We start from the raw sequence: 25,300 nt of genomic DNA on the forward strand, positions 1-25,300 counted from the left end.
ATTAGTGATACTAAGAGTGCATAATTATAATTATTAGTTTTTTAGGTAGGTATTTGTCCCTTTACCAATCTTAGTATGTCATAAACTTGCTTTTGTACTTGCGTCTAATTGTGCGATCATTATGTTTTTTTTTGAAAAAAATGGCATTACCTGGTATAGTCCTGGACCGAGCACACTTCAACCTTCAAGTCTGCAACCTCAACAGATTTAGCATGTATGTCTGTATTTATATTGATTTCCCTGATGAAGACCGGCTGTGAGATGTGATCGTGAGGTTGTCTAAGAACGTTGAGCTGCAGTAGTGAGTCCAGGAAGGTCTCCCAGCGTCCGTGCCATGGGACGCGGGCCGCAGTTAATGAAGGATTTACTTCACGAATACCACGGAATTCACCCCTGTTAGTGAACACAACTTTTAAATTACACAAAAATACATAATTATTTTTAAGTGCTTTAAAAGATTATCTATCAATTTGGAGAAGACCGGCATTTTTGTTTAGAAAACCGTGCTAGTGCAATAAGGAATAGCTGCTTCTGGTCTACCGACCGTCTGAAAGTAGAGTATGTGTACAAACTCTAGAATTAGAAATGACGAAATAGCTTGTAGACGGTCTTCTCTACATTGACCTTAGGTAGTTTACGGAGTACCTAATGAACTGATGTTTAAAAGATGACTGTCGATACAGATTTAAATCCAAGCACTCGTTCAAAATTATTCGCATACTTTCGCTATACTCACTGATACATGTAACCTCTCTCATTAAGAATGTTGTATATTTCATCCTGTCCTATTACAATGTCTTCCACCGAATCTTTAGAACCTTCAGTTTCAGCACTCTCTTTCTTGTTTGTTTCCAAAAGCACATAACCTGAAGCTACTTTTGTAATTCCATCTTCGATCTGTTATAAAAGCATACATAATAAGCCAAATACATTAATAAAGCTTACAATTTTTTTTCAAGCACATCTGTTTAGGTATGGCAAAGATCAGATCGTCAAAAAAGAATACCAATGACAAAAAAATATGAAAAGCTTAATGAAAACTATCTATCGATAATTGAAGAGGAAAGGGTGATGCCCAAACACCTGCTACAGCACAAAGAATTGGTCAATAAATAAAAGAAGGGAGAGTTGTATCATTCTGGGTCTCTGACATATTGTAATCATATTGTATCGGGGTGGAGAAAAAGTAATTGTGTGGTTTTATAAAACCACGATGCAAGTGAAATTTAATTCCATTATTAATATCGCTTACGTATCATACGCGACTTACGCGAGTAAAGGGCTAAAAAACCGGTATAAGTAAGCTCTCCGATTACGCTTACGGTTGTTACGAATCTGACGGTCATGTTATACTGGCGATTTCGGGATGTCTACATGCTTGCGAGTAGCCAACCGTTGGGACGTTGACCATAACGTTCGAAAACAATAAGTCGTATGTGACTATTAACTTCCTAATTATGACATGACTATTTGCCATTCACCGTGGAATTTGACATAATATATGTCTGACGTATTATTAACGTATATAAGGTTAATAATTAAGGTCTAGTCCTTAAAATTTTGTATGAAATTACAAGCAAATATCAGCCTTTGTGAACTAAGTATTGTATCCGTGATGTTCGAAAACAAAAATTCACATGCTTATTTTAAAAACTATGAACTTTAAGTACTAGGAATAAAGTAGAATTGTATTAATACTGTAATTATGAAATGCGACATGCTGATAAACAGTCCAAAAAATTTGGGGTGATAGAATATAAGTTTCACTTTAAAAAAGAAGACAATATGGGAATTATAAACTGAAATAAATGTCATATACTAAGAAAAAGTAACCAAGGCCTCCCCAGTGCCCCAGGCTGGAATTGAACCAGCGTCGAAAATATTTTTTTAATACTGTTGCTCAAAAAGTGCTACTTTACGTGCAAACTAGTGCTTTTTACTTTTCCATTTTTTTTTTAATTTATACTTGTTTCAATTTATGACTACTTATTAATTAGTTTCCTAAAACGTCGTAATCATACATATTTTATTACTTACCTCTTCATCATTATAACACGTTTATTTTTATCCGACTGCCAAAGGAGGAGAGTAATGTTTTTCGAGTGTATGTATGTATGTATGTATGTATGTATGTATGTATGTCTGTTTCTTTGTGGCCTCCTGGAGCCTAAACGGCTTGATGGATTTTGATGTATGAGGTATCGTTAGATTCGTCTTGATCACGGGAGTGTCATAGGATACATTTTATCCCGAAAGTCCTACGGGATACAGAGATTATATTTTCTTCACATTCACTTTGAAATAATTTGATATTTTGATATATGAGGTATCATTACTATCATTAGATTCATCTTGACCACGGGAGTATCATAGGATACATTTTACCCCGAAATTCCTACAGGAACAAGTTAATTCTTCGTAAACGCAAGCCACCCACGCGTCAGCAAGCAATGAGCAAATAACTTGTTCTGCAACTCGTCCTCGCGTAGCGGTCTGGTAGCGGGCAAAGAAGGGCGTGGCCTGCCTTGTGGCGCGCGGTGCGGTACGGAGGGGGATATTCTCGAGTCTACAACCCAAACGCGGGCACACGCACACGCATGACATGAGGGCACACGTCGTTGACGGTCGACTTTTCTAAGTGATTTTTATTACTTACCTCTTGATACTTCCTCGTCCGAAGCGAAAATTATAAAATAATAACTTGTTCTTATTTTCAACTAAAAAGTTATAAATAAAAAAATAATTATTATAAAAAAACAAAAAAACCGACTGCACACTAAAAAGAGGAAAACAAGCCCCACAAGAAATATTGTTTAATGAAATGCTAAAACCAAGCTATGGAATACCGTTTACTAAATAATTATAATTTATAAATGTTGATGGTAAGTATTGCAGGCGGGGACCAACTTGACCGCCACCAACGAAAATACCTACCAAAGTAACATTCTGCTAAATAGTGAACTTAACAACCAACATCCAAAATGACTATAAGTAACCCTGTGTTGATCCCCGCCTGCGATACTTACCATCAACATTTATAAATTATAATTATTTAGTAAACGGTATTCCATAGCTTGGTTTTAGCATTTCATTAAACAATATTTCTTGTGAGGTTTGTTTTCCTCTTTTTAGTGTGCAGTCGGGTTTTTTGTTTTTTTATAATTTTTTTTTATATTGAATATTGAAAAATCGTTCTTAATAAGTTGTCTGAATGTAACGGAATAGCTATGGAAGGGAGAGGTAGAAATAGCTATCGACACGCCTGTCAAAGAAAAGGCGTTTTTTCTTACTGCAAGCTAAGTTTCCAAAGGCAACATTCGATATTGTTTTTATTCCTTGTTGTTTTTCTTATTTTTTCGCAACTATATTAAAAAACGTCGTTCGATACACGTGCGGAAATGTCATTCTTCACTCGTCCCGAGTCTTATATTTCTGATATCTCGGTACTCGTGAAGTAATGACATACTTTCCGCACTAGCATCGAAATGTACTATAATTTGTTCTAATACTTCTAAATAATAATATATGGAAATTGTTCCACCGATTAGAGTTCAGCTTTTAAATGTGTTCTGTATTTAAAAGCTAGGGGTTCTGGGTTCCGAGCCCCAAGTTCAATCTAAAATTAAATTAGGGTAAATGGTACCTCAAAGTGGCCAGAACCCCGTTGCAATACGACAGTGAGCCGCAGCAGACGCGACTCGTGCAACACAGGCTGCGCGTGAAGTATGACGTCTCGGAACTGCGCGGATGACGCGCGGAGCGGCGCACCCGCAACCATTACCAGCGTGTCCCAGGCGCAGACCAGCGCGGAGGCGAACGGGAACAACGTCTTGCCTGGTGGTTGTGCGTTAGTTATTTTATAATGTGGTGGACTAAGGGCCAGTTGCCACCACAATAAGCCGACTGATCAACGTCGTCCAGCAGTAAACTATAACCGTCACGAAACCGTCTGTTACTGTTAAAGCGTTCGCTAAATTTTATTTTATGGGAAGTTTCATAGTTCAGTGCAGAGTTACGTTGATCAGTCCGCCAATATTCCAATAAAATAAAACTTAGCAACTGACGATGACGGTTTGGTGCAATGCAAGCGACCCATAGTGCGATTATTTTCATAATGAACACGATATATTTTTTAGGGTTCCGTACACAAAGGGTAAAAATGGGACGCTATTACTAAAACTCCGCTGTCCGTCTGTCACCAGGCTGTATCTCATGAATCGTGATAGCTAGACAGTTGAAATTTTCACAGATGATTTATTTCTGTTGCCGTATAACAAATACTAAAAAGTACGGAACCCTCGGTGCGCGAGTCCGACTCGCACTTGGCCGGTTTTTGTTTAGGTTTAATGTTGCTGTGGAAAAATACTTACATTAAAAAAAATATTTTCATCCTATTCTACTTTTACAGTAGGTACTATAAAATAAATAGTTATTTGTTGTACAAGGGGTAAAAGTTGTTGTTTAACCGCTCGTGCTAATATTGAAACCCGAGCAAGTCCAAATTTGAACCACGAGTGTAGCGAGGAGTTCGAAAAGTGGAATCTTGAGCGTTGCGAGAGTTTCAAGGTACGAGGATTAAACAAATTTTGCCACCGAGTTTTCAAAAAAAAAATCACTACACCAACTCCAAATACTAACTGTAAAAATATCAAGCAAAATCAAACGAAATCAAATACAAATTAATTTTATGAAATATTTATCATTCAAAATCAAGTCAATTCTACCAGCCAGCATATACGGATACAACTCAAAATTTTCATTAGTTTACATTGCCACTATTGTGAATAAAACGTAACTATCTCATTAGTTTTTGAACAATCAACATAGGGCCTTTACCAGCTGGTGTGGTGAAAATATAATATAATTACTGCTGTATTGCATACCTTCAATTCGGTGACCATGTAAGTAAAGATGTTCGGCGTCATGGAGTGATATCTTAAAAATGCACGTAGAAGATGCAACTCTTTCTGGACTGGCATACGACGGGAACTTCCTGTTTTGGAATATCCATCACACTAAATATTATTTATTAAGTACAAATATGTGGTATTTTTTATAAAAAGGGACCTGTTTTTTGCCTAATTAAACCTTTTTCATTTTTTTTTTCATTTTTATTGTCGATGGCTCTTACGACATTATTAACGATGCTCCGATACAAGTACAATGCCGCGCCGCGCCACGCTGTGCGGCGTAAGCGCCATCGACAATAAGATCCCTTTTCATAGAAAATGCCCCATATATTTACACGGCATTACAAAAATTCAAATACACCGAGTAACTAAATGTGTAGATGAATAAGCTTTATTGTCTGGTTATTTTACTGTCATATAAAAATTAAACAGATAAATAATACAATCTGATTAGGACTAGCTTAACATGAAAAGTATTAGCTTTTACAAACCCATAGCACCGATATTTAAATGTAATTTTATCAATTTTCAGTCGGAACAGAAGAATTGTATTTATTTTGTTTTGTTCGATAAAAAAGGTCAATTTTTTTGTAATTTTTTGCAGATTAGCGCAAAAATAGATTTGCTATCACTGTATAAAAAAATAGATATACCTACAATGCAATCGACGAATAGTCGATTAATATTTTACCATTTTTCGTGATGAGCCCATTCGACCAAGTGCGACAAATGAGGCGTCCCAGTGGAGACGGGAAACTCGACCTTCGGGTACAACTGACGAATGTCAGGATAGTAGCCCTCCATGAACAATCTGAAAATACAAAATAAAGAAATATTATTTTAATTAAAATAAAGGGAAAATTCACCTTAAGATTCAAACTAAACAAATCCTTCATTTTGTACATAGGCCAGGAAATGAATGCTCTAAAAAAAGTTATAGAGGGAAATGCTTGGAACACAATTTTTGACTTCGTAGCTTTGTATTGGACTAGTTAGGAAGTGAACATATCAAAAGTCCCCGCCCGTAACCGTGGTGCCGGGGGAGAGAGAGGGGTTTAAAGGTTCCATTTTTCGGTTTTTCGATTATATCTCGGAAACTATGCGTCTGAGCGACATGGCCACTTACACCAAATGAAAGGTGATTTAATTTGTTACAAGTTTTATCCAGTCATGTTTTTCTATATCCTGTATAGTTTTAGAGATATCCACGCTTGAAGGTTTATTTAGGGCTCTCATTTTTATCTTGATTTATTATCTACATCAGTGAAGCTAGTATCAGTGAAGTAGGCCGGGTTTGGTATCGTTTTCGTATAGATCTGGGGTGCTGAATTCATTTACGGTATCCACATTGACACCATGCGTAAGTAAAAACAAAATTTAAAAAAAGCTGTTGCCGGCCTAACTCCAAGCTGTAGCTAAAAGTTTTGATGCTTGTATTAGTTTCTAAGTATTCTGAATTAAATACTCTGATTTATACTGAGCTATGAATGATCATTTCATCCTATTTAGATTGTTTTATTATTATTTATTTCTCTGTTTTCACTTTATTGCACTAAACATAATATATAGGTACAACAATGAAAAAATTGCGAACGTCTTCAGCAGTCAGCCGTAATGCCAAACAGAGATTGGTATTGAGGTCGGGAAAGTTTGGAGGCTAGACCACCCAATATTCGTTCTTTATCTTCTGTGGATTGGTCCAAAACGGCTCTGTAGGTATGTCAGATATAAAAGCGACCGTATGTCGTACAGCTAATCTGGTCGCTGGTATACATTTTTCGTGCAGGTATATTATACTGTTAAATCGAATACCTACAAACAGCAACACTCCGAACTGTCCATCGGTGGACCTTATTACAAAAGGCATAAGGTCCACCGTTGTAGAGTCAACAGTGTGGGCGATGGTTTAAAAAAAAGTGACGTACTCCGAAAGTGACGTACTCCGAAAGTGACGTACTCCGAAAGTGACATACTCAGAAAGTGAAGTAGTCCGAATGTGACTCAGAATGTGACGTACTCCGAAAGTGACGTACTGCGCCCGAACCATTTTGCAGCTCAACTATTTATTAAATTAAGCAGATAAATTATAACAAAAGCAGATCGATATTGGTTATTTGCTGAACAAGAGTTGTAGCTCGACTTTTGTTTATTGCCAGCAAAACTTTTGTATGCTGTCCAAATGATTTAATGGCTTTTGCAGATCAGTTTTAAAAAACCGGCCAAGTACGAGTCGGACTCGCGCACGAAGGGTTCCGTACCATTACGGAAAAAAAACAGCAAAAAAATCACGTTTGTTGTATGGGAGCCCCATTTAAATATTTATATTAGTCTGTTTTTAGTATTTGTTGTTATAGCGGCAACAGAAATACATCATCTGTGAAAATTTCAACTGTCTAGCTATCACGGTTCATACTCACGGTTCATGAGATACAGCCTAGTGACAGACAGACAGACAGACGGACAGCGGAGTCTTAGTAATAGGGTCCCGTTTTTACCCTTTGGGTGCGGAACCCTAAAAACGGCTGATCATTTAAATACTTCCCATAGTTTAACCTTTTAGTCAAGCCGTAGATAGCCAGCTATAACTATAATAACTTCTTATGAATAGTCTTAGATAATAGATAAGTTGACTAATACTGCAAGGATACTCACAGTCCAATGACCTAGTAAAATACTAGTTTTGTCGGCCATGACAGCCTGAAAGAGAAAGAGAGGAAAAAATTTCGCGTTGTCAGCATGCCCTTGTTTCGTATTTTGCCCATAACAGCTCGGAAGAGGTAGAAAGAGGGTGATGGCAACAGTAACTCACTGTCCAATAGCAGTAGAAATTTTGTATACCTTGTCGCGTAACCGCACGACAGCAGCTTTAAACAGATATAAATGAAAGCGATTGCTGTCAACTCACTGTCCAATGGCTTCCAGTAAGAAACGTGCATTGTCTGCGTGCCCTCGTTGGGTAAGTGGTACGTTTGCACACGACGGCATCGCCCGCTTAAGGATCGCTTGCAGCAGACCATGCGGGGCCACCTCCACCAGCACCGCGTTCTTTGGGATTAGTCGGGACGTCTCCTCGAAGAGTACTGGGCTCTACGACATCGAAATTATTAGTATGAAAGAGTAACCGCTTAACGCATTCGCTGTCAGCGCGAGCTCTACGCTTGTAGCCACTATCAGCTACTGTTTTTATAGTTTTTCCGCTTCATAGCAAAAAGCGCCTACTCTAGCTGTCAGTTAATGTAATGGTAACCATCCCACAAGTTGTAGGTAGGTACCATGAAAGTTTTAATACCAAGATCATGGCGTATACCTAACAAATAACTAGACTAGATTAAACTATCCAAAAATGATAGAACAGTCACAGACCTCTGTTTTTGTAGAAAAGTTACCACTGCTATTATGTTGTTACTAAAATTAGAATACAACTCCAGGTCTCTTACAATTCGCTCCATGAAATTTTCTCGTTCTTCGTAATTTCAGTTTAGAATAGAATAGAATAGAATAAAATTTTATCCGTAAGCACAAACAAACATTACATAGTATACCAATAAAACATAGAAAAAGATTAAAGTGCCACGAAATGGCCTCATCTCAGAATATTGCTGGTGGCTTCCAGCGCTGATCTTCCGATGAGACCATCAAGTGAGAAAAATCACGGAAGGCAACAATAGACAAGAAGAAAAAAAAGACATGAAATATCATGTCAGCTAGTGAACACAGTTAAATAAGAAAAAATAAATAAATAAATAAATCAACTTGTTTAATAGTTTACTTAATCTTATACCTTTAAACCAGCAATTTTTGTATATATACATGTATATTTATACATTTCGGGGATTTCGGAAACAGTCCTAACGATTTCAATGAAATTTGCTCTGAAAAATCGATCTAGCAAGGTCTTATCTCTGGGAAAACGCGCTTTTTGATATGTTTTCCGAGCAAAGCTCGGTTTCCCAGATATTCTATTGTTAAAGTAGGTATTTACCAGCAAATTGTTAGTGTGATACTCAGCCGAAGAAAACTTGGCTAGTTCTTCTTCCCACCTATCCTGTGGTACCGATGTTGATACCCAACGCTCGCTTCGGAGTTTCGGTGTTTTAATAACCTCCTTCAAGCATTTAAGGAGTCCAGGTCCTGAAATTTTTTTAAGTATCGAATTAGGTAAATCTTAGAAATATAATTGATGTCAGTGAGGTCAATGAATGAATGAATGAATTTATTTAATCCAGAAAATATTTCCATATAAGGTTAAAACATTTAAAACTAATTACAAAATAATATATGATTAAATTAAATTAAGACGTACACAAACACAAAAAAAACAATCAATGTGGAGAAGACCGTTTACAAGCGCTTTTGTCGATTTAACTCTTGAGTTTGTTACACATACTCCACTTACAGAAGGTCGGTAAAGCAGAAGGAGCGAAGCTCTTCCTTTTTGACCGTGGCTCAGCGACGTACAAGAGAGTTCTTGCCCTATGACGATCTTCCCAGCAACAAATTTTATATGACAGCTATTAAAGACATATCAAGCAAAGTTGAGAGATATCACAATAATTCACCTGGTATATATGGAGCCATGGCCGATTGTCACTTAGCTAAAGGTACCGTTTGGATTTAGACTACACCAGCATTACTGCAGCAGTATTGAGGTGCGAGATTACTGCTGACTGCAATGCTGCCGCAAATGTCAATATTCCGGCCAGTAACATCGATTTTGAATAACGATCGGTGAATCTGCTTTAAAGTATTTCGCTAGTCACCTGCTTCGGCAATGTATCGTGAATGATAGGCGATGTTGGAGCAGGCGACCTCCTTCGCGAAGATACTTTTTGCTGTCAAGTCAGCAACAAACTGCGTCATAACGTCAGCTGGGCCGGAGACGGTACTGGACCCGGTTGAATTGTGACAGGCCACCTCGATTTCCGGCGGGCACATCTTTGACACCTGTTTAACATTTTCATTATATGATTTTGTCAGCAATGTTCAGAACGTCTGCTAACGAAAGTGTCTTAATTAAAGTAATTGAGAATTAACTGAGAGTAACCTGAGAATTTAAATAAATAAATAGAAAAATTTTTATAATGATAATTAGAATTGTAATCAATAGAACTTACTTACGAACACAAATTGAACATTGTAATGTAATATAAATTTATTATAAGAATATGGTTGTTGACATTGCATATTATAATAGTATGATTGAATGAGGGCTATCGTTTTTTTGCTCACCAGTTGGCGCCTCTGTTGATGGTGGTCCAATAGATTAAAGAACAGCTGTCAGTCATTGAAGTGACAAATGACATTTCGAACTATGGAAAAGACCACCATCTACACTAGCGCCCCTAGCGGCGAATTCATACGCGTTAGCCCTCATTGACGTGTAAAATTTAAAAAAAAAAACAATATTTGTATCATATCTTATCTTAATAAGCAATAACTTCGAGGCCAATTCTGATTTAACCATATGTTAAGTTTTTCATCTTGTTTTGATACGATATTGAGTCGCCTATAAGTGTGAGAGTGCAATTAGCGTAAATTGATATATCAGAATCGGCCTCTATATTTATATCATCATCTTCCTCGCGTTATTCCGGCATTTTGCCAAGGCTCATGGGAACTTGGGGTCCGCCTGACGACTAATCCCAAGAATTGAATTAGGCACTAGTTTTTACGAAAGCGACTGCAATCTGACCTTCCAACCCAGAGGGGAAATAAGGCCTTAATAGGATTATTCCGGTTTCCTCACGATGTTTTTGTTCGCTTCGATTTATAATAACACTTAAAATAATTATGACGAATGTAAAAGAACTAAATGTAATAAGCCGTCCCCGCGTTTTCGAATAATTGTTCCGTTGTGTTCTATCGTCTTCACCCAATGTTCAATTCCTTTATATTTTATGATACAAACCTCTTCAAACCCCATGCCGACAGCTGCCATGGAGCCGCGTATAAAGGGGGTCTGCACAGACACGAGGCCGCGGCTGTAGGCTGCCAAAATCATCTCTTCGGCCGTCAAACAGCCGTCAGCGTACGCGCAGCCAAGCTCGCCGACGCTATGCCCTGAGAGTGGTAATACTCTTACCCCCTCATACATAAAACTCTACAAGCCACTATTTGTTAATTTATAAATGTTTTATCCCTTTCTTACATATATATACATAATATTTAGATCAGTACTGTTTTTACTCACTATTATTTTTAGTCGCTTTTGGCGACATGTTTCGGATTCTTTGGGAATCCTTCCTCAGCCACGAGTGTCCGCGGCGGTCGTACGTCACCTCGTCGCGGGCGGGGGCGGGGGGCGCGGGGCAGTCCGCAGATGGAGTCGTCAAGTGAAGGTCTGGTAAACCCGAAAGCCCAAACCCAAAGAATACGAAACATGTCGCCAAAAGCGACTAAAAATAATAGTGAGTAAAAACCGTACTGATCTAAATATTTTGAAATATGTCTCACGATAGTTTAAGTTCGATTATATATACATACGTCAAAATGATACATCATTAATAGCTAAATATATATATATATAGGCTGTAGCGCGTTTATGTATAACACCTCTACGTCGTTGGGTATTGAGTATTGGGTATACTGAGCAACGCTTTCCACAAAGCAACCGATAGCGAGAAGTGGAGAGCTGCTATGAGAAGAATTGTAAAGCGGAGTTATGATCCTTAGTAGTGAGAGAACGACTTAGAGGATGACGAAAAACCGGCCAAGTGCGAGTCGGACTCGCCCACTGAGGGTTCCGTACTTTTTAGTATTTGTTGTTATAGCGGCAACAGAAATACATCATCTGTAAAAATTTCAACTGTCTAGCTATCACTGACTTACTTGACTTTTGACTTATGGTCCTATATCCCCTAGATGGGGCAGAGGGCATCCACAGTGCTCCGCCATCCCGTTCGGTCTTGAGCTTCGCGCTTCATTTCGATCCACGTCTTGCCAATGTCTTGCAAATTTCAACTGTCTAGCTATCACGGTTCATGAGAAACAGTCTGGTGACAGACAGACGGACAGACGGACAGACGGACAGACGGACAGACAGACAGACAGACAGACAGACGGACAGACGGACAGACGGACAGACGGACAGTGGAGTCTTAGTAATAGGGTCCCGTTTTTATGCTTTGGGTACGGAACCCTAACAATGACATTGGACTGGGTGGACAACGTCGGAGTAATGGCGTTATTCATAAACGTTTGAGTCAAACAAGCCCTTGATAATCGTTTGTCCGTATCTGTCATTTCGACATTCGTTTTAGTTAGAAAGGGACTAAATTTTAAAAGTTTGCTAAGTTTAAGTAAGTAAGTAAGTAAGTTTTATGAATAAGGGAGTGAGACACGGGATAACCAAGAGTGAAATAAGAAGAAAGATGCATAAGACCAAGATTTGATAGAAAAAGGGTCACCATGATGTTAAGAAAAATGCACTGTGATACTCAATGGCTACTGATATTTCAAATAATAAATAACTAACGAAAATCTAGCCATAATATAAATGCTACGAGTCGAAGAAATCGTTAACCTAAAGATGTAACGACTTTTGAGTGTACAAGTGATACTGAAAAGTTGCAAAATGTTTGGCAGGTTTATAATATTACTACTTAGAGGGCAATTCGATATTATTATTTATAATTGAGTTATGAAACGGTGACCTATGGATATGATGTGACATTTCTGGTTGAACAAGATAATTAAGTTTGATTCGTCCTCATCTAGTTAGATTTCAAAGCATTAAAAATGTTTCATTAAGACAAGTGACAAATGAAGATAGTACACGTAAATAATATAGGTTATAAACTGTTATAGATGTCATGTATTGAAGAAAAAGTGACGAAGACCTCCAGTCGTGAAGGCCGGATTCGAACCGGAGTCTTTAGCTATCGCGGCTAACGCCATGAACCCCTAGGCTACCTCGCCACGGCGGTACTCGTCCCAATTTCTCGACTATATGCCATCTTAGTAAGACTAGGCGTCTTTGACCAACTCTAAGGGCAAGCAGTGCGCGCTTTTGCACCTCCTATACGAATTCCTTACGGAATTAAGATATACCGAGAGAGACTGGTGCTGCCATTTATGTATATTCTATAATATATATTCATCTATGAAAAAACACAATCAAAATCATCATCATCATCATGTCAGCCGATAGACGTCCACTGCTAAACATAGGCCTCCCCCAAGGCTCGCCACTCCGACCGATCCTGTGCCGCTCGCAACCACCGAATTCCCGCGACCTTCACCAGGTCGTCGCTCCATCTCGTTGGAGGCCTACCGGCAGTTCGTCTTCCGGTACGCGGACGCCACTCTAGAACCTTCCGGCCCCACCGGCCATCAGTTCTGCGAGCAATGTGCCCCGCCCACTGCCACTTAAGGTTTGCAATTTTGCGAGCTATGTCGGTGACCCTAGTTCTACTGCGGATATCATCATTTCTGACTCTATCACGCAGAGAAACCCCGAGCATAGCTCTCTCCATTGCCCTTTGCGTGACCTTGAGCCTTCTTATGAGGCCCATCGTTAGCGCCCACGTCTCAGATCCGTATGTCATCACTGGCAACACACACTGGTCAAAGACTTTTGACTTAAGACACTGCGGCAATTTGGACGAAAAGATATCAATCAAAATATTTAATAAAATAATTTTATTTGCCTCAGCGAACTCGGCGCCGTCGACTGGACAGAAACGGCTTTGGACAGAGTAACATGGCTGTCTTTGGTGTCGGAGGCCAAGATCCACTTCGGGTCGTCGCGCCACAGCAGTAAGTAAGTAAGTATTTTATTTGATTTGTTCCCAAAGTCGTTCACATAATAGGTTTTTATTATTATTTACATACAAAATGGTGTGATGATGGTAACGTTGGTGGTGTGGTCTACTGCCGTGCCCCCGACAAGACGAGGGCACTACCTACCTTTTCTCGAAGCGCTTCGTCGTTTTATTGAACCCTCATAACTTGGGTTTGGATTACACCAGATAAACAAAATTCTCGGGATATGATGTCATTAGTGGACTTTTTAAGCATAACAGTTTTCAATTACATAGCTCTTATACTTTAGATTTTATTCATATCTGAAAAACCCCGATTTCGTCACTCACTCACTCACTCACTCACTGATGATCATCAAAACCTTTAGGGTACTTCCTGAAATTCTAGGAAGCTGAAATTTGGTATGTAAGATAGTCTTAGTACACAAACAACAGAAAAATTCAAAGGGTGGTTACTACAAGAAATATTGTATAATAAAAAATCATGAATAGTGAATCATTTTTTCACCTTACGTCCATGTGACGGTAGCGAAACGGCCAAGCCACATATTTTGACTAAGATGTAGTTTGTGAAGTTAGGGCTTGTAGAGTTAGAAGCCTGGCTCTACAAGAGATCTGATAATTTTTTGACAGTGCGAACCTTATGGTTTCGTCTTGGCAATATTTTACATGAAAATGTTTTTGGTGGGTCATTTCTTACCTATAATCTTGGCTGGTACTAAACCTAATTCAAGGAGTATATCCGTCAATCCAATTTGCACAGCAGCAATCCCCACGAAGGAATGTAAAATATTATCGAAGATAGTTTTGTCATCCGAAGTTATAATATGGAGAATATCGATATCTTTAGGTTCTAATACTCGCCGACATCTGTAATAAAAAGCAAATAAGAACATTTAAATTAATTGTGGATATTAAATAACTTTTATAATCGAGTCTATCGCGAATTTATTTCATTACCTTTATTTACTGACGTTAATTGCGGCGTGAGTTGTGGTAGTGTGTACATTGGTCAAACCAAACGGAGCGTGCAAGAGAGGGCGAAAGAGCACAAGCGGCAGTTAAAAATCGCCAAGTACACAAATCCGCGATCGCCGAACATCTTCTTACATCCGGCGCAAATCACTGAATTTAGCTTCATAAACCAAAAGTTGTCTCCAGAACGTCATTATTATCCTCGAGTTGTGCGAAAGGCGATTGAAATCAAGAAACACCCCAAAATTTTTAATAGGGAAGTTGGATTTAACTTATCGGCAACTTGGGGACCAGTGATTCAGAAGTTAAAGCCAAGGAATATATCTTCGGATGTGTGCGTGGATGTTGTGAGTGTTGCGTCGGACTATTGACAATAATTAACATTTATGTGTAGTGGGTGGTTGAAAATGTGTTGTGTCACACAATATCTCTGTTTTGACATTTTGCTGGGACGTCAGTTAGCCGACCACGACCAGTGAAACCTGTGTCGAAACGTCGGTAAATAAAGGTAACAAAATAAATTCGCGATAGACCTGATTATAAATATGATTTAATATGTGTTCTAAGCGCGAAGGTTTTAAATGATTGTGGATACTTCCGCAAAATTTACTGTACTACATTAGGTCATCATCATCATATCAGCCAGAGGACGTCCACTGCTGGACATAGGCCTCCCCAAAGAGTGCCACAATGACCGGCCTTGCGCCACCCGCATCCAGCGGACTCCCACGACCTTTACCAGGTCATCAGTCCACCTTGTCTACCCACGCTGCGCCTTTTCTTTCCGGGCCATCGGTTCTTCGTGCAATGTACATTGTAGGTACTCCTACATTGTAATTGAAACTCGAATCGCTTTGAAATTTGATCTGCTTACTGCACCTCTAAAATTCGTATTGGTTTAGCAATTCCTGTACAATATCTAAGGCCTTTAATTAAACCTGGAGTTACGATTAACTCCAGGTTTAACCGGTTAACCGCGGGTTAGTAAATGGTGCACGGGGGCCTAAGAATAACTAATGTATTTTTATTCATTTCATTCTTCGTTAAGACACTGACTATATTGCATCGTTTCGGTAATTGGTCTAGGATTAAAAACCTTAGAAGCCTGATTCTTATTTAATAATTTGTTATGAATTTGATCTTATTTTGATACGAACTTGAAGATCGTTCATCCTGATTGGTGCCTGCGATATAAAGTGAAAGTCGTGCGTGCGATGCGCGCCAATCCTCAAGATCGTATCAAAACCAGCCCGAAATCATAACAAATTTTAAAGTAGAATCGACCTCCCCGCATAAAAATAATTATAATATGTAGCAAGGAAGGCAAACAATTGAAGATGTACTTTTCAATAGCAGCCGCGAAGATGGGAATGCGCATAAGTTGTGCGCCCATGCCCGCCCACTGCGAGCCCATACCGCTGTACACGAACCAAAGAGGCCGGTCGCCGCTGTCGAAATACGTCGCCTTCTCACACAGACTTGTGGTCTTCGATTCTTTATCTGTATCTGTTAACAATAAACACGTTTTTAGGGTTCCGTAGCCAAATGGCAAAAAACGGAACCCTTATGGATTGATACAATTTTTGAAAAGCCCCTAATTCTTATAATAAACTGAAATTCGAAAAAAAACAAACGGCCCGACCGTTTATATATAATCTATGATTAAAATATATCAAATTGTGTAAAAATATTTTCTATAATATCAATATCTAGGAAGGAAAATGAGGACTACGTTTGTGTGGCGAATCGATCGTCCCCTATCCTCTTTATCTATTCTAGATACCTCATACTATTGTCACTGTGACAAGGTACAAAATGGGTCATAAATTAAAACTTTCTACAGCGATGCTCCTCCGTTAGATTTATTCGATTTCGAAGCAGTCATCCACTTTTGTCTTAAAACCTGTTCGAAATACCTTTCAGCAATGATATAATTATCTATAATAATTATTAGTTAGGTTTGGCAGGGGCAGCTGATGAGATAGCCGCTCTTAGAAAACGGGTATGCGTGCTTGGGTAGTTATTTGTTTGTTCCACTCGCGGTAGAGATCACTGGTGCTCGGAGGCACGGGCCTTCCGGCTATCCGGGCAGTTTATAGTTTAAATAGTAGTGTGTCTACTTGAAAAACCACAAATTAAAATATTTTCATAGAAAATAATTTAATTTGTTCTTAAAGTATTAATGGCAGCGCCATCTCTCTTCGCTAGCCCGTAATCACCCGAGTTGATTCAGTTAGAAGGTCGAACCATACTGTTCTACCTTAGAGATGGCCAGGGGGCGCCACAAGCCTTCGGGAATTGTTACCTATATATACTTGGAAATTTCGACCCATGCCACCGTGACCGGATAGCCGAGCGGTTCAGGCACCTGTCCGGTAAACGGGGTACGCTGGTTCGATTCCAGCTCTAGACACTGGAGGCTTTGGTCATTTTTTCCTTCGTATATGACATTTATTTCAGTTTATAGTTTAAATAGTAGTTTATACTTGAAAAACCACAAATTAAAATATTTTCATAGAAAATAATTGACCGAAGCGTAGCGAAGGTCTACGGTTTGACTCGCGCATTTTGCTTTTGTATGTCCGGATGTTCTCCTCTACAGGTCGCAATTTTAAACCGATTCTCGTGAAATTTTGTGACCAAATTCTATGACTAAAATAATTTTTTTGTCGATCCGGTTTTTGGACATTTTTCAAAATGGCGGAGTCGTGATAGCTCGCGCCTAAACAAATAGTCGTATCGATATCATAACAGTATTTTCTTTTTAAGATATGTTTACAGATTAAATGTCGAAAAATGCAGGAAGTTTGTATCGCTGGCTTTGGCGGTATTTAGATATTTAGTTTTTACTCGAGAATGAGTAGCTGAATTTCGTCAGCTTAGGTAAGCACTGCACTATCATGGCGTGTTTTGCAAACATTCGCTTTTTTCGTTTGCACCGGGTGGTCCCTGGTTCGATCCCCAGTAATTGTATGCTGCTACATAACTTTTTGTATTTTGTGTTTTACGCTTAAAGTAAAATTTCGTATTGTTTTTTATTTTTCTATTTTGATAGTAATTGATCAAGCGCGGGCTTAGCGTATTCGTTTCATTTTTACAAGCTTTTATTTAACTAGCCCTAAAAAATATGTTTTATTTTTGTTATTTTAATTTTCTAAAGTGTTTTGAACGGCGGAGGCATACATTTAATTAGCTTTAAGTGGTCCTCTCCTTTTTCCGAATTTCATACAATTTTAATTACAGTTTTTCTTTTAAAATACGTAGATTTCTTGCACCATAAACTTTGAGGTTTATGTAGTATAGATTCGTTTATCTGAGCGGGTGTATGGAGCCAATTATTCAATAATATTATTGAATAATTCAATAAAAAATTGAGAAAATATTACTCAACGCTTGTTTGTGTAAGTGACCTTTCCACTATACATGTCAAACAAGTTGTTTAATAATAACTAACAAAGATGTCACTTTAACACAGGTGACCTATGTTAACTAAGTAGTACCTAATTTGATCGACAGGTGGTGACATCGTCAGGTCGAAACGGGCCGATTTTTAGGGTTCCGTACCCAAGAGTAAAAACGAGACCCTATTACTAAGACTCCTCTGTCCGTCTGTCTGTCACCAGGCTGTATCTAATAAACCGAAATTTTCACAAATGATGTATTTCTGTCGTACGGAACCCTCGGTAGGTTAGTTCGACCCGCACTTGTGCGGTTTTTAGAGTTTTCATTTCAATACTTTTAGAAATTCAAAAATCAGCCAGGTATACAGGTTGGTTTGGGTCAGTGAGGGCAGCTACCAGATCCCGTGCTGCTACGCGAAAATGGTCTTAGAAAACCTTCCCTCAATTTCAAAATAAAGCATTTTGGGGTTTACAGATTTTGGAAAAAAACATAGGTACCTACAGGATGCGAGAAAAAGGTCATTTTTGACAAACTTTTTTTGACGTGAAACGTAAGGTGCACGTCTTTAAAAACCCGTAGAGGGGCTCGGATCGAAAACCCATATTAACGAAAAAGTGTTATGGCGCGGTGGCGGAATATTATGAATGGTTTTGATATCAGTGTATCATCGAAAGTAGCCATTACTCGGAACTCCATGTGCTGCTGACATATATGGCGCTGATTCTCCGCTAGAAACGACGCATTCGGAGCTAAAATGACCCCTATTTGCAGTGTTTATTTAATAATTACTCATCAGTCCGTTAACCGATTTCGATACAATTGAGTTCATTTGATAGATCTTTTTGAAATATTATAAAAATAAAATACGCGGTATTATAAAAAGCTGGAAAAGATTTAAAATGTGGCATTTTTACAGGAATATCACGACTGCTTTGTTTGAGGCCACCGTGTGCGAAAATTAAGGAATAAAAAGCTCAAATGCGCTCTTACCTACAGGCTTTACAATATAGGGTCGGGTAAAGCCTGGTATTCATGCGCGTGAAGCGCGCTTTTTATACATGGCTCCTGGGGCGCCTTTTATATTGTAAAGATTACATATAGGGCGCCTGTGGCGCCCTTTACACTGTAAGGTCGGGATAACCCGAAATTCAAGCGTGCGAAGCGCGCTCTTTCACACAGGCTTCACACTGTAGGGCGGGACGAAGTCCGACATTCAAGCGCGCGTAGCGCGCTTTCACACAGGCTTTATACTGTAGGGTCGTGCGAAGCCCGACAATCAAAAGCGCGCCTTACGTAAAGGGCGCCTGCGGCGCCTTTTACACTGTAAAGATTACGTACAGGGCGCCTGCGGCGCCTTTTTCCCTTACCTACAACTTTTTCACTGTAGGTTATGTAAAGCCCAAGACTGTTTAGATTAGCTACCCAAAATTTTTGTTCCCCAATATCTTTTGTACCATTCGCGTTTTTCTCCATTCTGCTTTTTAACCAGGCGTTAATTTTTTTAGTAGTTAATTTAATCACACGCGTATGTCCCAGTCGCTTTTTTCCCCAAAGTTTTAATGTTTTCACGATAGTCACATTACGTCGATAGATAGGTAGGATAGGTTCGTTAGGTAGCTTCAGATGCCCGAAGGGCAAATCGCCCAGAAATAGGAGCCCCGCGTAGCGGGGCTCCGTCGGCTCAGGGTAAGAAAGGCTTGTTCTCGGAAATATTACTCTTTGGGGAAAAAAGCGACTGGGACATACGCGTGTGATAAAATTAACTACTGAAAAAATTAACGCCTGGTTAAAAAGCAGAATGGGGAAAAACGCGAATGGAAGAAAAGCTATTGGGGAACAAACATTTTGGGTAATTAATCTATACAGTCCTACACATCCATCTTATGCTCGCGAGGTCTACAGCTCACAGAGCCACTAGTTTAATTTGTTCTTAACATAGGTTAAGAGTTAATAGAATAAGTAACTAATATATTATGGAAATTGAATTTCTGAAATAAATAATTATTTAATTTATTTAATTTAAAGTAAAAAATGAATATATGTCAACATTATCAATATTTGTATTTGTGTAAGTTTTATAGCTAATAAAGCCCTGCATTTCATAGTGTTTGAGATATGTCTAAAATGTAATCCGTCATAACGATGCGTACGATAGTGTTCCGTGCGTAGGTATTACCTACGCACGGAACACTTGCTACCGCAGTTATGACTGCGGGCTTGGCCAATTTTTTAACTGCCTATAGATTTTTAACGAAGCAATATATTAAAAAAAGTAATAATGCCAAATTTTTTAGTTCTCATATAGGTCCAATTAACCTAACTATAAACAAAATCCAGAACCTGACAATTTTTATGCTGTCTGCTTTACGTGAAATGCCCCTATACACGTACATGACGTACGCTTATTATTGCCATATATACTTAGGTAAGCTGCTTGTAGCGACACTCAAACCAAGACCAATTCAAACGGCATATTTTTGGGCCAAATAGAATCTTGTTAAACTTCTTATGATCTACTCAATAAAACGAAAACGTACTCTTACCCAAAATAGTAAATCCTCTGCCTAGATGACCATTTATTCTAGAAGAGTGAATATTTTGAATCAAAGCTAATTCCTCAGCGTCGATAGGTTTTGATTTTAATGCTTCTATCACTTTAGTAACAGCGGCGTCCGTTCGGCTTGAGATTAGAACCAGGCGCGGTATATTGCACTCGTATTTAGTCAGGTCCTTGAAAAAAGGATAATATGATTATTATACTTAATAATTATGTTAGTCACTGAGTAGTAGACTGGTAGGTACTTCGTATGGTGCCTGCAATACGGCCACATTTAAAAAAACTATCCGAGAAATCGTGTCTCAAAATTTTGCGTCAAAACTTTTGACAATTAAGTGTGCATCAGTAAAAAAAAACATTTTTTTTTATTAAGGTCGTGATTTAAATAAATCTAAACCCTATTTTGCTATAATTTTGAGGTGTGGCCGTCCAGCAGCGCATTAAATACAGCTAGATTTTTTAAAATCGACATTAATCCATATGACACCAATGCACTGAAATCAATCTAATAAAATTTAGCGCGTATCAACTTAATTAAGACATGGACGTTGAGTAAATCATTGACATATATATAAAGGACGGGCCTTACGGGCACTAAGAATGCTAGTTCAGCAGTCTAACTAACTCATCAACCAATCGCGTTGTGGCGTTAGACTGCACGATTGGCGTGAATTCGTGTACGTGACACCGCTGTACTGGCACCATTCTTAGTGCCCGTAAGGTCCGTCCTTTACATATATGGTGGCAAAAAAATAAGTGAATTCTCGTTGCCAGGGAGGTTTTGGGATTATACTGAGCAACTTTTACTAAGGGCCCAACCACGAAATCCCAAAACGTCCCTGGCAACGGGAATGCACATTTCTTTGCCACTGTGTATAATGTAATGTCAGTGAGTAAAAACGAAACCCGTGAAGTAAAAAAGTTATTTTTGGTTTCCCTGACGGTATGAAAAATAAAGATACCTTCGGCTTGTAATGACCATTTAAAAGCACATGGGAGTTGATACCGGTGACCGACAGACCGTTGACAGCTATGTACGACCTCGCCGTTGGCTTGTGGTCGCGCAGGATCTGAATGCGACCCTCGCGTAGGGCAGCCACGTCGTCTCTTGGCTGCTCGCAATGCAGGTTGCCAGCCAGTTGACCAGTATGGTAACCCAGAAGCACCTAGAATAAAGGATCTGATGAAGCAAAATACTAAAACAAGAGTCTCATGGGCACTGGCCACTTGGATGGCAATCCTCAACTGTGCGTTACTCCAGATACTTCCTGCCTCGTACAGCTAAACTGTGGAATGAACTGTGGCCTGTGGTATTTCTGGCCGATACGATCTTTAAGAAAAGAGCGTACTTTACTCCCATATTAAATGCTGACAACGAACTTCCAATCCCTCTGGTGTTGTTTGTCATCAGGCGATTCGTCTGCTGCTTGTCTCCTCATAAAAATAAAAATAAAAAACAAAAAACAACTATCGCAAACCTTCGTAATCCCCGCAATACTCGAAGCGGACTCTAAGTAGCCCACATTGGACATGACGCTGCCGACGTAGAGAGGGTCACTGCGACCTCCGCAGAACACATTATCTATTGCTTCCAACTCTGTCTTGTCAACTTCAGCGTCACCTAAGACGCAAACAATGTTAAAACAAAAACCTTCAGGTACGAAAGATCTGAGTTGTGAAGAACTTAAACTATCGCGAACGAAACCACAAAACACACACGTTATTTTCTCGTTCACGGCAGACAATTCATTAGTAAAGGAAATTTTCATAACTTAAACTATGATGGGTATCATTTAATCGATCTGCAAAATATTCCTATTTTGATGAACAAAAATATAGATTTGGTCAGCCAAAAAGCTGAAATTGGTCAGCAATTAAAGGTTAGCAAGTATTTCTAAACCAGTTCGCAATTAATGTCATACTGAGCTGCTCTAAATGGATTTGGTTGGCAAATTAATTATTTGATCGGCAGTAAGCGATCCACCATTAACCACATTTTGTTAAGCAATCAGTGGGTAAGCGGATTATTTCATTTTGGATTACAATTTAACTGATCCGCAAAAATTGGTTAGCTGAAAAATCAGTTGATCGGCAAATGTAACAACCCTAACCCTTTGCTGATCAGCTGTTTTTTTAAACTAAAAATATATTGGGCATCATTTGTTTAGATACATACATACATAAATAATCAATACAGAACAAACACTTTCTGCCCACTGGATTTGTTTTCTAGTAGCAGTGGGTTTCTGTGAAGGTCGCAGTTCTAACCTAACCTAACCCACTTTTCTAGTAGCAGTTGATTTGAGTGAAGGTCGCAGTTCTAACCTAACCTACTTTTCTAGTAGCAGTTGGTTTCTGTAAAGGTCGCAATTCTAACCTAACCTAACCCACTTTTCTAGTAGCAATTCGTTTTAGTGAAGGTCGCAGTTCCAATGATACGCTGATTATTTTACATTATCCTGAATAACTCGAAAACAAAAGAAGATCGAGGACTGATATTAAGCATAGAGTGTTCTTAGGACCTGCCAGTACACCACCTGAAAGAATGACCAAATCCGTCGTTTGGGGCACTTCTTGTTCACTTAGCCTACTAGACCCTTTTAAAGTTTTTTTTTTAATGTATATAATATTATATCCAAATTTTACCTGCTCCAAAGCCTTCCACATATTCAACATCTCTCGGAGATACTTTGATTTCATCATAAAATTCTTTGAGGAATTCTGTAACTTCCTCCGTTGTTCGGTTCCAGCTTCCAGGATGTTTATGAGCAATATATTTCACTTTGGAGTAAACTACGTCAGCATAAATTCTAAAATTGTAAATATTTTTCTTTCTCAATAATCAATCAAGTAAAAATGATACCAAGCTAACATGATTACATAATACTATACTATACTATAATATTAATCACAAGATTTAGGTACTTACATCATGTAAAATTATTTGTTGTATTCCTACCTACTTAATTCTCACTGCTTGTAAATTGTTGACAAACTCTGTATCGTCAAATACTTCGTGGATATAGCACTTGAAACACTGTCCAAATATCGAGAACATGCTATGATAGATAAATCTTAATTTACCATCAATACACCTGTGACTACGGTCAAGGAATTTGATTTGTGTATCATTTCGTACCTTGTCACAGTGACAATAATATAAAAAGGTACGAATTGTTACATAAATCAATTTCTTTGACCGTATCTGTACTTACAATCTAAGTAAAATAATGGGACATTAATTGTGATTATTTATAAAACTCTTGGTACACTAAGCGCCACTTGCACCATTCACTAACCCGGGGTTAAGCGGTTAAACCGTTAACACGGTGTCAAATTATACTAGTAAAAAATTCATGGTAACTCTAGGTTTAACCGGTTAACCACGGGTTAGCGAATGGTGCAAGTGGCCCTAAGCTAAGTGGGTGAATTAATTACCATTAGGTATAGAAAACTAGCCACCCGCCCAGGCTTCGCGCGGGTAGTTCAACTAATTTACACAAAACCATTACAAATTATACATAATATAAACCTTCCTCTTGAATCGCTCTATCTATTACAAAAAACCGCATCAAAATCCGTTGCGTAGTTTTAAAGATCTAAGAACATAGGGAAAGACATACAGACAGTGGAAAGCGACTTTTTTTATACTATGTACTTAAATATGTAGTGATAATGAAGTAACTGCCAAATTATGTAGGTACGGGAAAGTGTTTAATGGTTGATTGCAAATAATACATTCGGATGGCGAATGCAGCAGAGCAGATTGACACAACAGTAACGTTGCTGCAATCGACATCTGAACGTAATCTTAATGCTCTCGCATTAGGAGATACCTGCTGATTACATACCTTAAAGCATCTTTAGCTTTTTGTAAGAAGAGCACGTTAATGCCTTCAGATCTCACACAGCCATCAGCTGATTTGTCATAGGATTTATTTTTACCATCCAAACATAGAGAAATTGACCTGAAAAATAAATGAAAATATAAATAATTAAATAGACTAAATAATAAAACTCTGGTCATGATTGTCATAAATTTAGTAGGAGAGAAAAGGTTTCTAATAAAGACCATCGATAACCAGGAGACGCAATATGTTGGGGCACCTCCTGATATGACATGAAAAGAAAAATTAAAGGAATAAGAGGCCGGTAGAAGGCCGAGACGTCCGTTTATGGATCGGGTTTAAAAGAAGTTAGAGAAGATTAATGTATTGTCAAATTTGGAGCTCAAAACAATAGCAAAGAAGCGGGATGAATGACGGTTACTCCACCGACAAATGCTCTTAAATATATGATGATGATTTAATATTTACCTGCCCAAATGGATAGAAGTTTGCGGATGCAGGCAGATGTTACAGCCACCTACCACGGCTGCCTCGCAGTCGCCTCGAGTGAGCGCCTGGTAGGCTTGCTCCAGCGCTACTGCGGAGCTGCAGCACCCGCCGTCGACAGCCAATGATGGACCCTTCGCGTTGAGCCAGTAGGAAACCCGATTGGCGAACATTGACTTGTTGCACCTGAGTAACAATTTTACCTTATTGACTAAAAATAAGTCAAATAACGTATAAATAGAAACTAGAATTAGACCAAGAAAAGTCTGTAACAATTTTGATAGCATATCCAGTGCATGTGTTACTTTATACGTCATAATTTCATAGAAGCTTGACATTTAGACTGTTCAATTTACTAAA

The 25,300-nt window shown here is 38.6% G+C and overlaps 1 protein-coding gene across 1 annotated transcript in view; it reads right to left on the reverse strand.

Annotated features, from left to right (window-relative positions):
• LOC134748507 (fatty acid synthase-like) overlaps window positions 1-25,300 on the reverse strand; it is a 72,383-nt gene that overhangs the window by 21,027 nt on the left and 26,056 nt on the right. Inside the window, exons 4-20 of the mRNA XM_063683301.1 lie at window positions 24,923-25,126; window positions 24,458-24,574; window positions 23,253-23,416; window positions 22,085-22,227; window positions 21,569-21,772; window positions 20,593-20,779; window positions 15,991-16,153; window positions 14,373-14,542; window positions 10,819-10,970; window positions 9,671-9,854; window positions 8,893-9,041; window positions 7,816-7,997; window positions 5,602-5,721; window positions 4,884-4,993; window positions 3,644-3,834; window positions 750-897; window positions 151-448 (exon numbers count right to left, since the gene is read on the reverse strand). Coding sequence (XP_063539371.1) covers window positions 151-448; window positions 750-897; window positions 3,644-3,834; window positions 4,884-4,993; window positions 5,602-5,721; window positions 7,816-7,997; window positions 8,893-9,041; window positions 9,671-9,854; window positions 10,819-10,970; window positions 14,373-14,542; window positions 15,991-16,153; window positions 20,593-20,779; window positions 21,569-21,772; window positions 22,085-22,227; window positions 23,253-23,416; window positions 24,458-24,574; window positions 24,923-25,126 — 2,886 coding nt within the window. The remainder of the gene's footprint in view (window positions 1-150; window positions 449-749; window positions 898-3,643; window positions 3,835-4,883; window positions 4,994-5,601; window positions 5,722-7,815; window positions 7,998-8,892; window positions 9,042-9,670; window positions 9,855-10,818; window positions 10,971-14,372; window positions 14,543-15,990; window positions 16,154-20,592; window positions 20,780-21,568; window positions 21,773-22,084; window positions 22,228-23,252; window positions 23,417-24,457; window positions 24,575-24,922; window positions 25,127-25,300) is intronic.

This window comes from Cydia strobilella, chromosome 16, assembly GCF_947568885.1.
Source record: "Cydia strobilella chromosome 16, ilCydStro3.1, whole genome shotgun sequence".
NCBI classification, from domain to species: domain Eukaryota; kingdom Metazoa; phylum Arthropoda; class Insecta; order Lepidoptera; family Tortricidae; genus Cydia; species Cydia strobilella.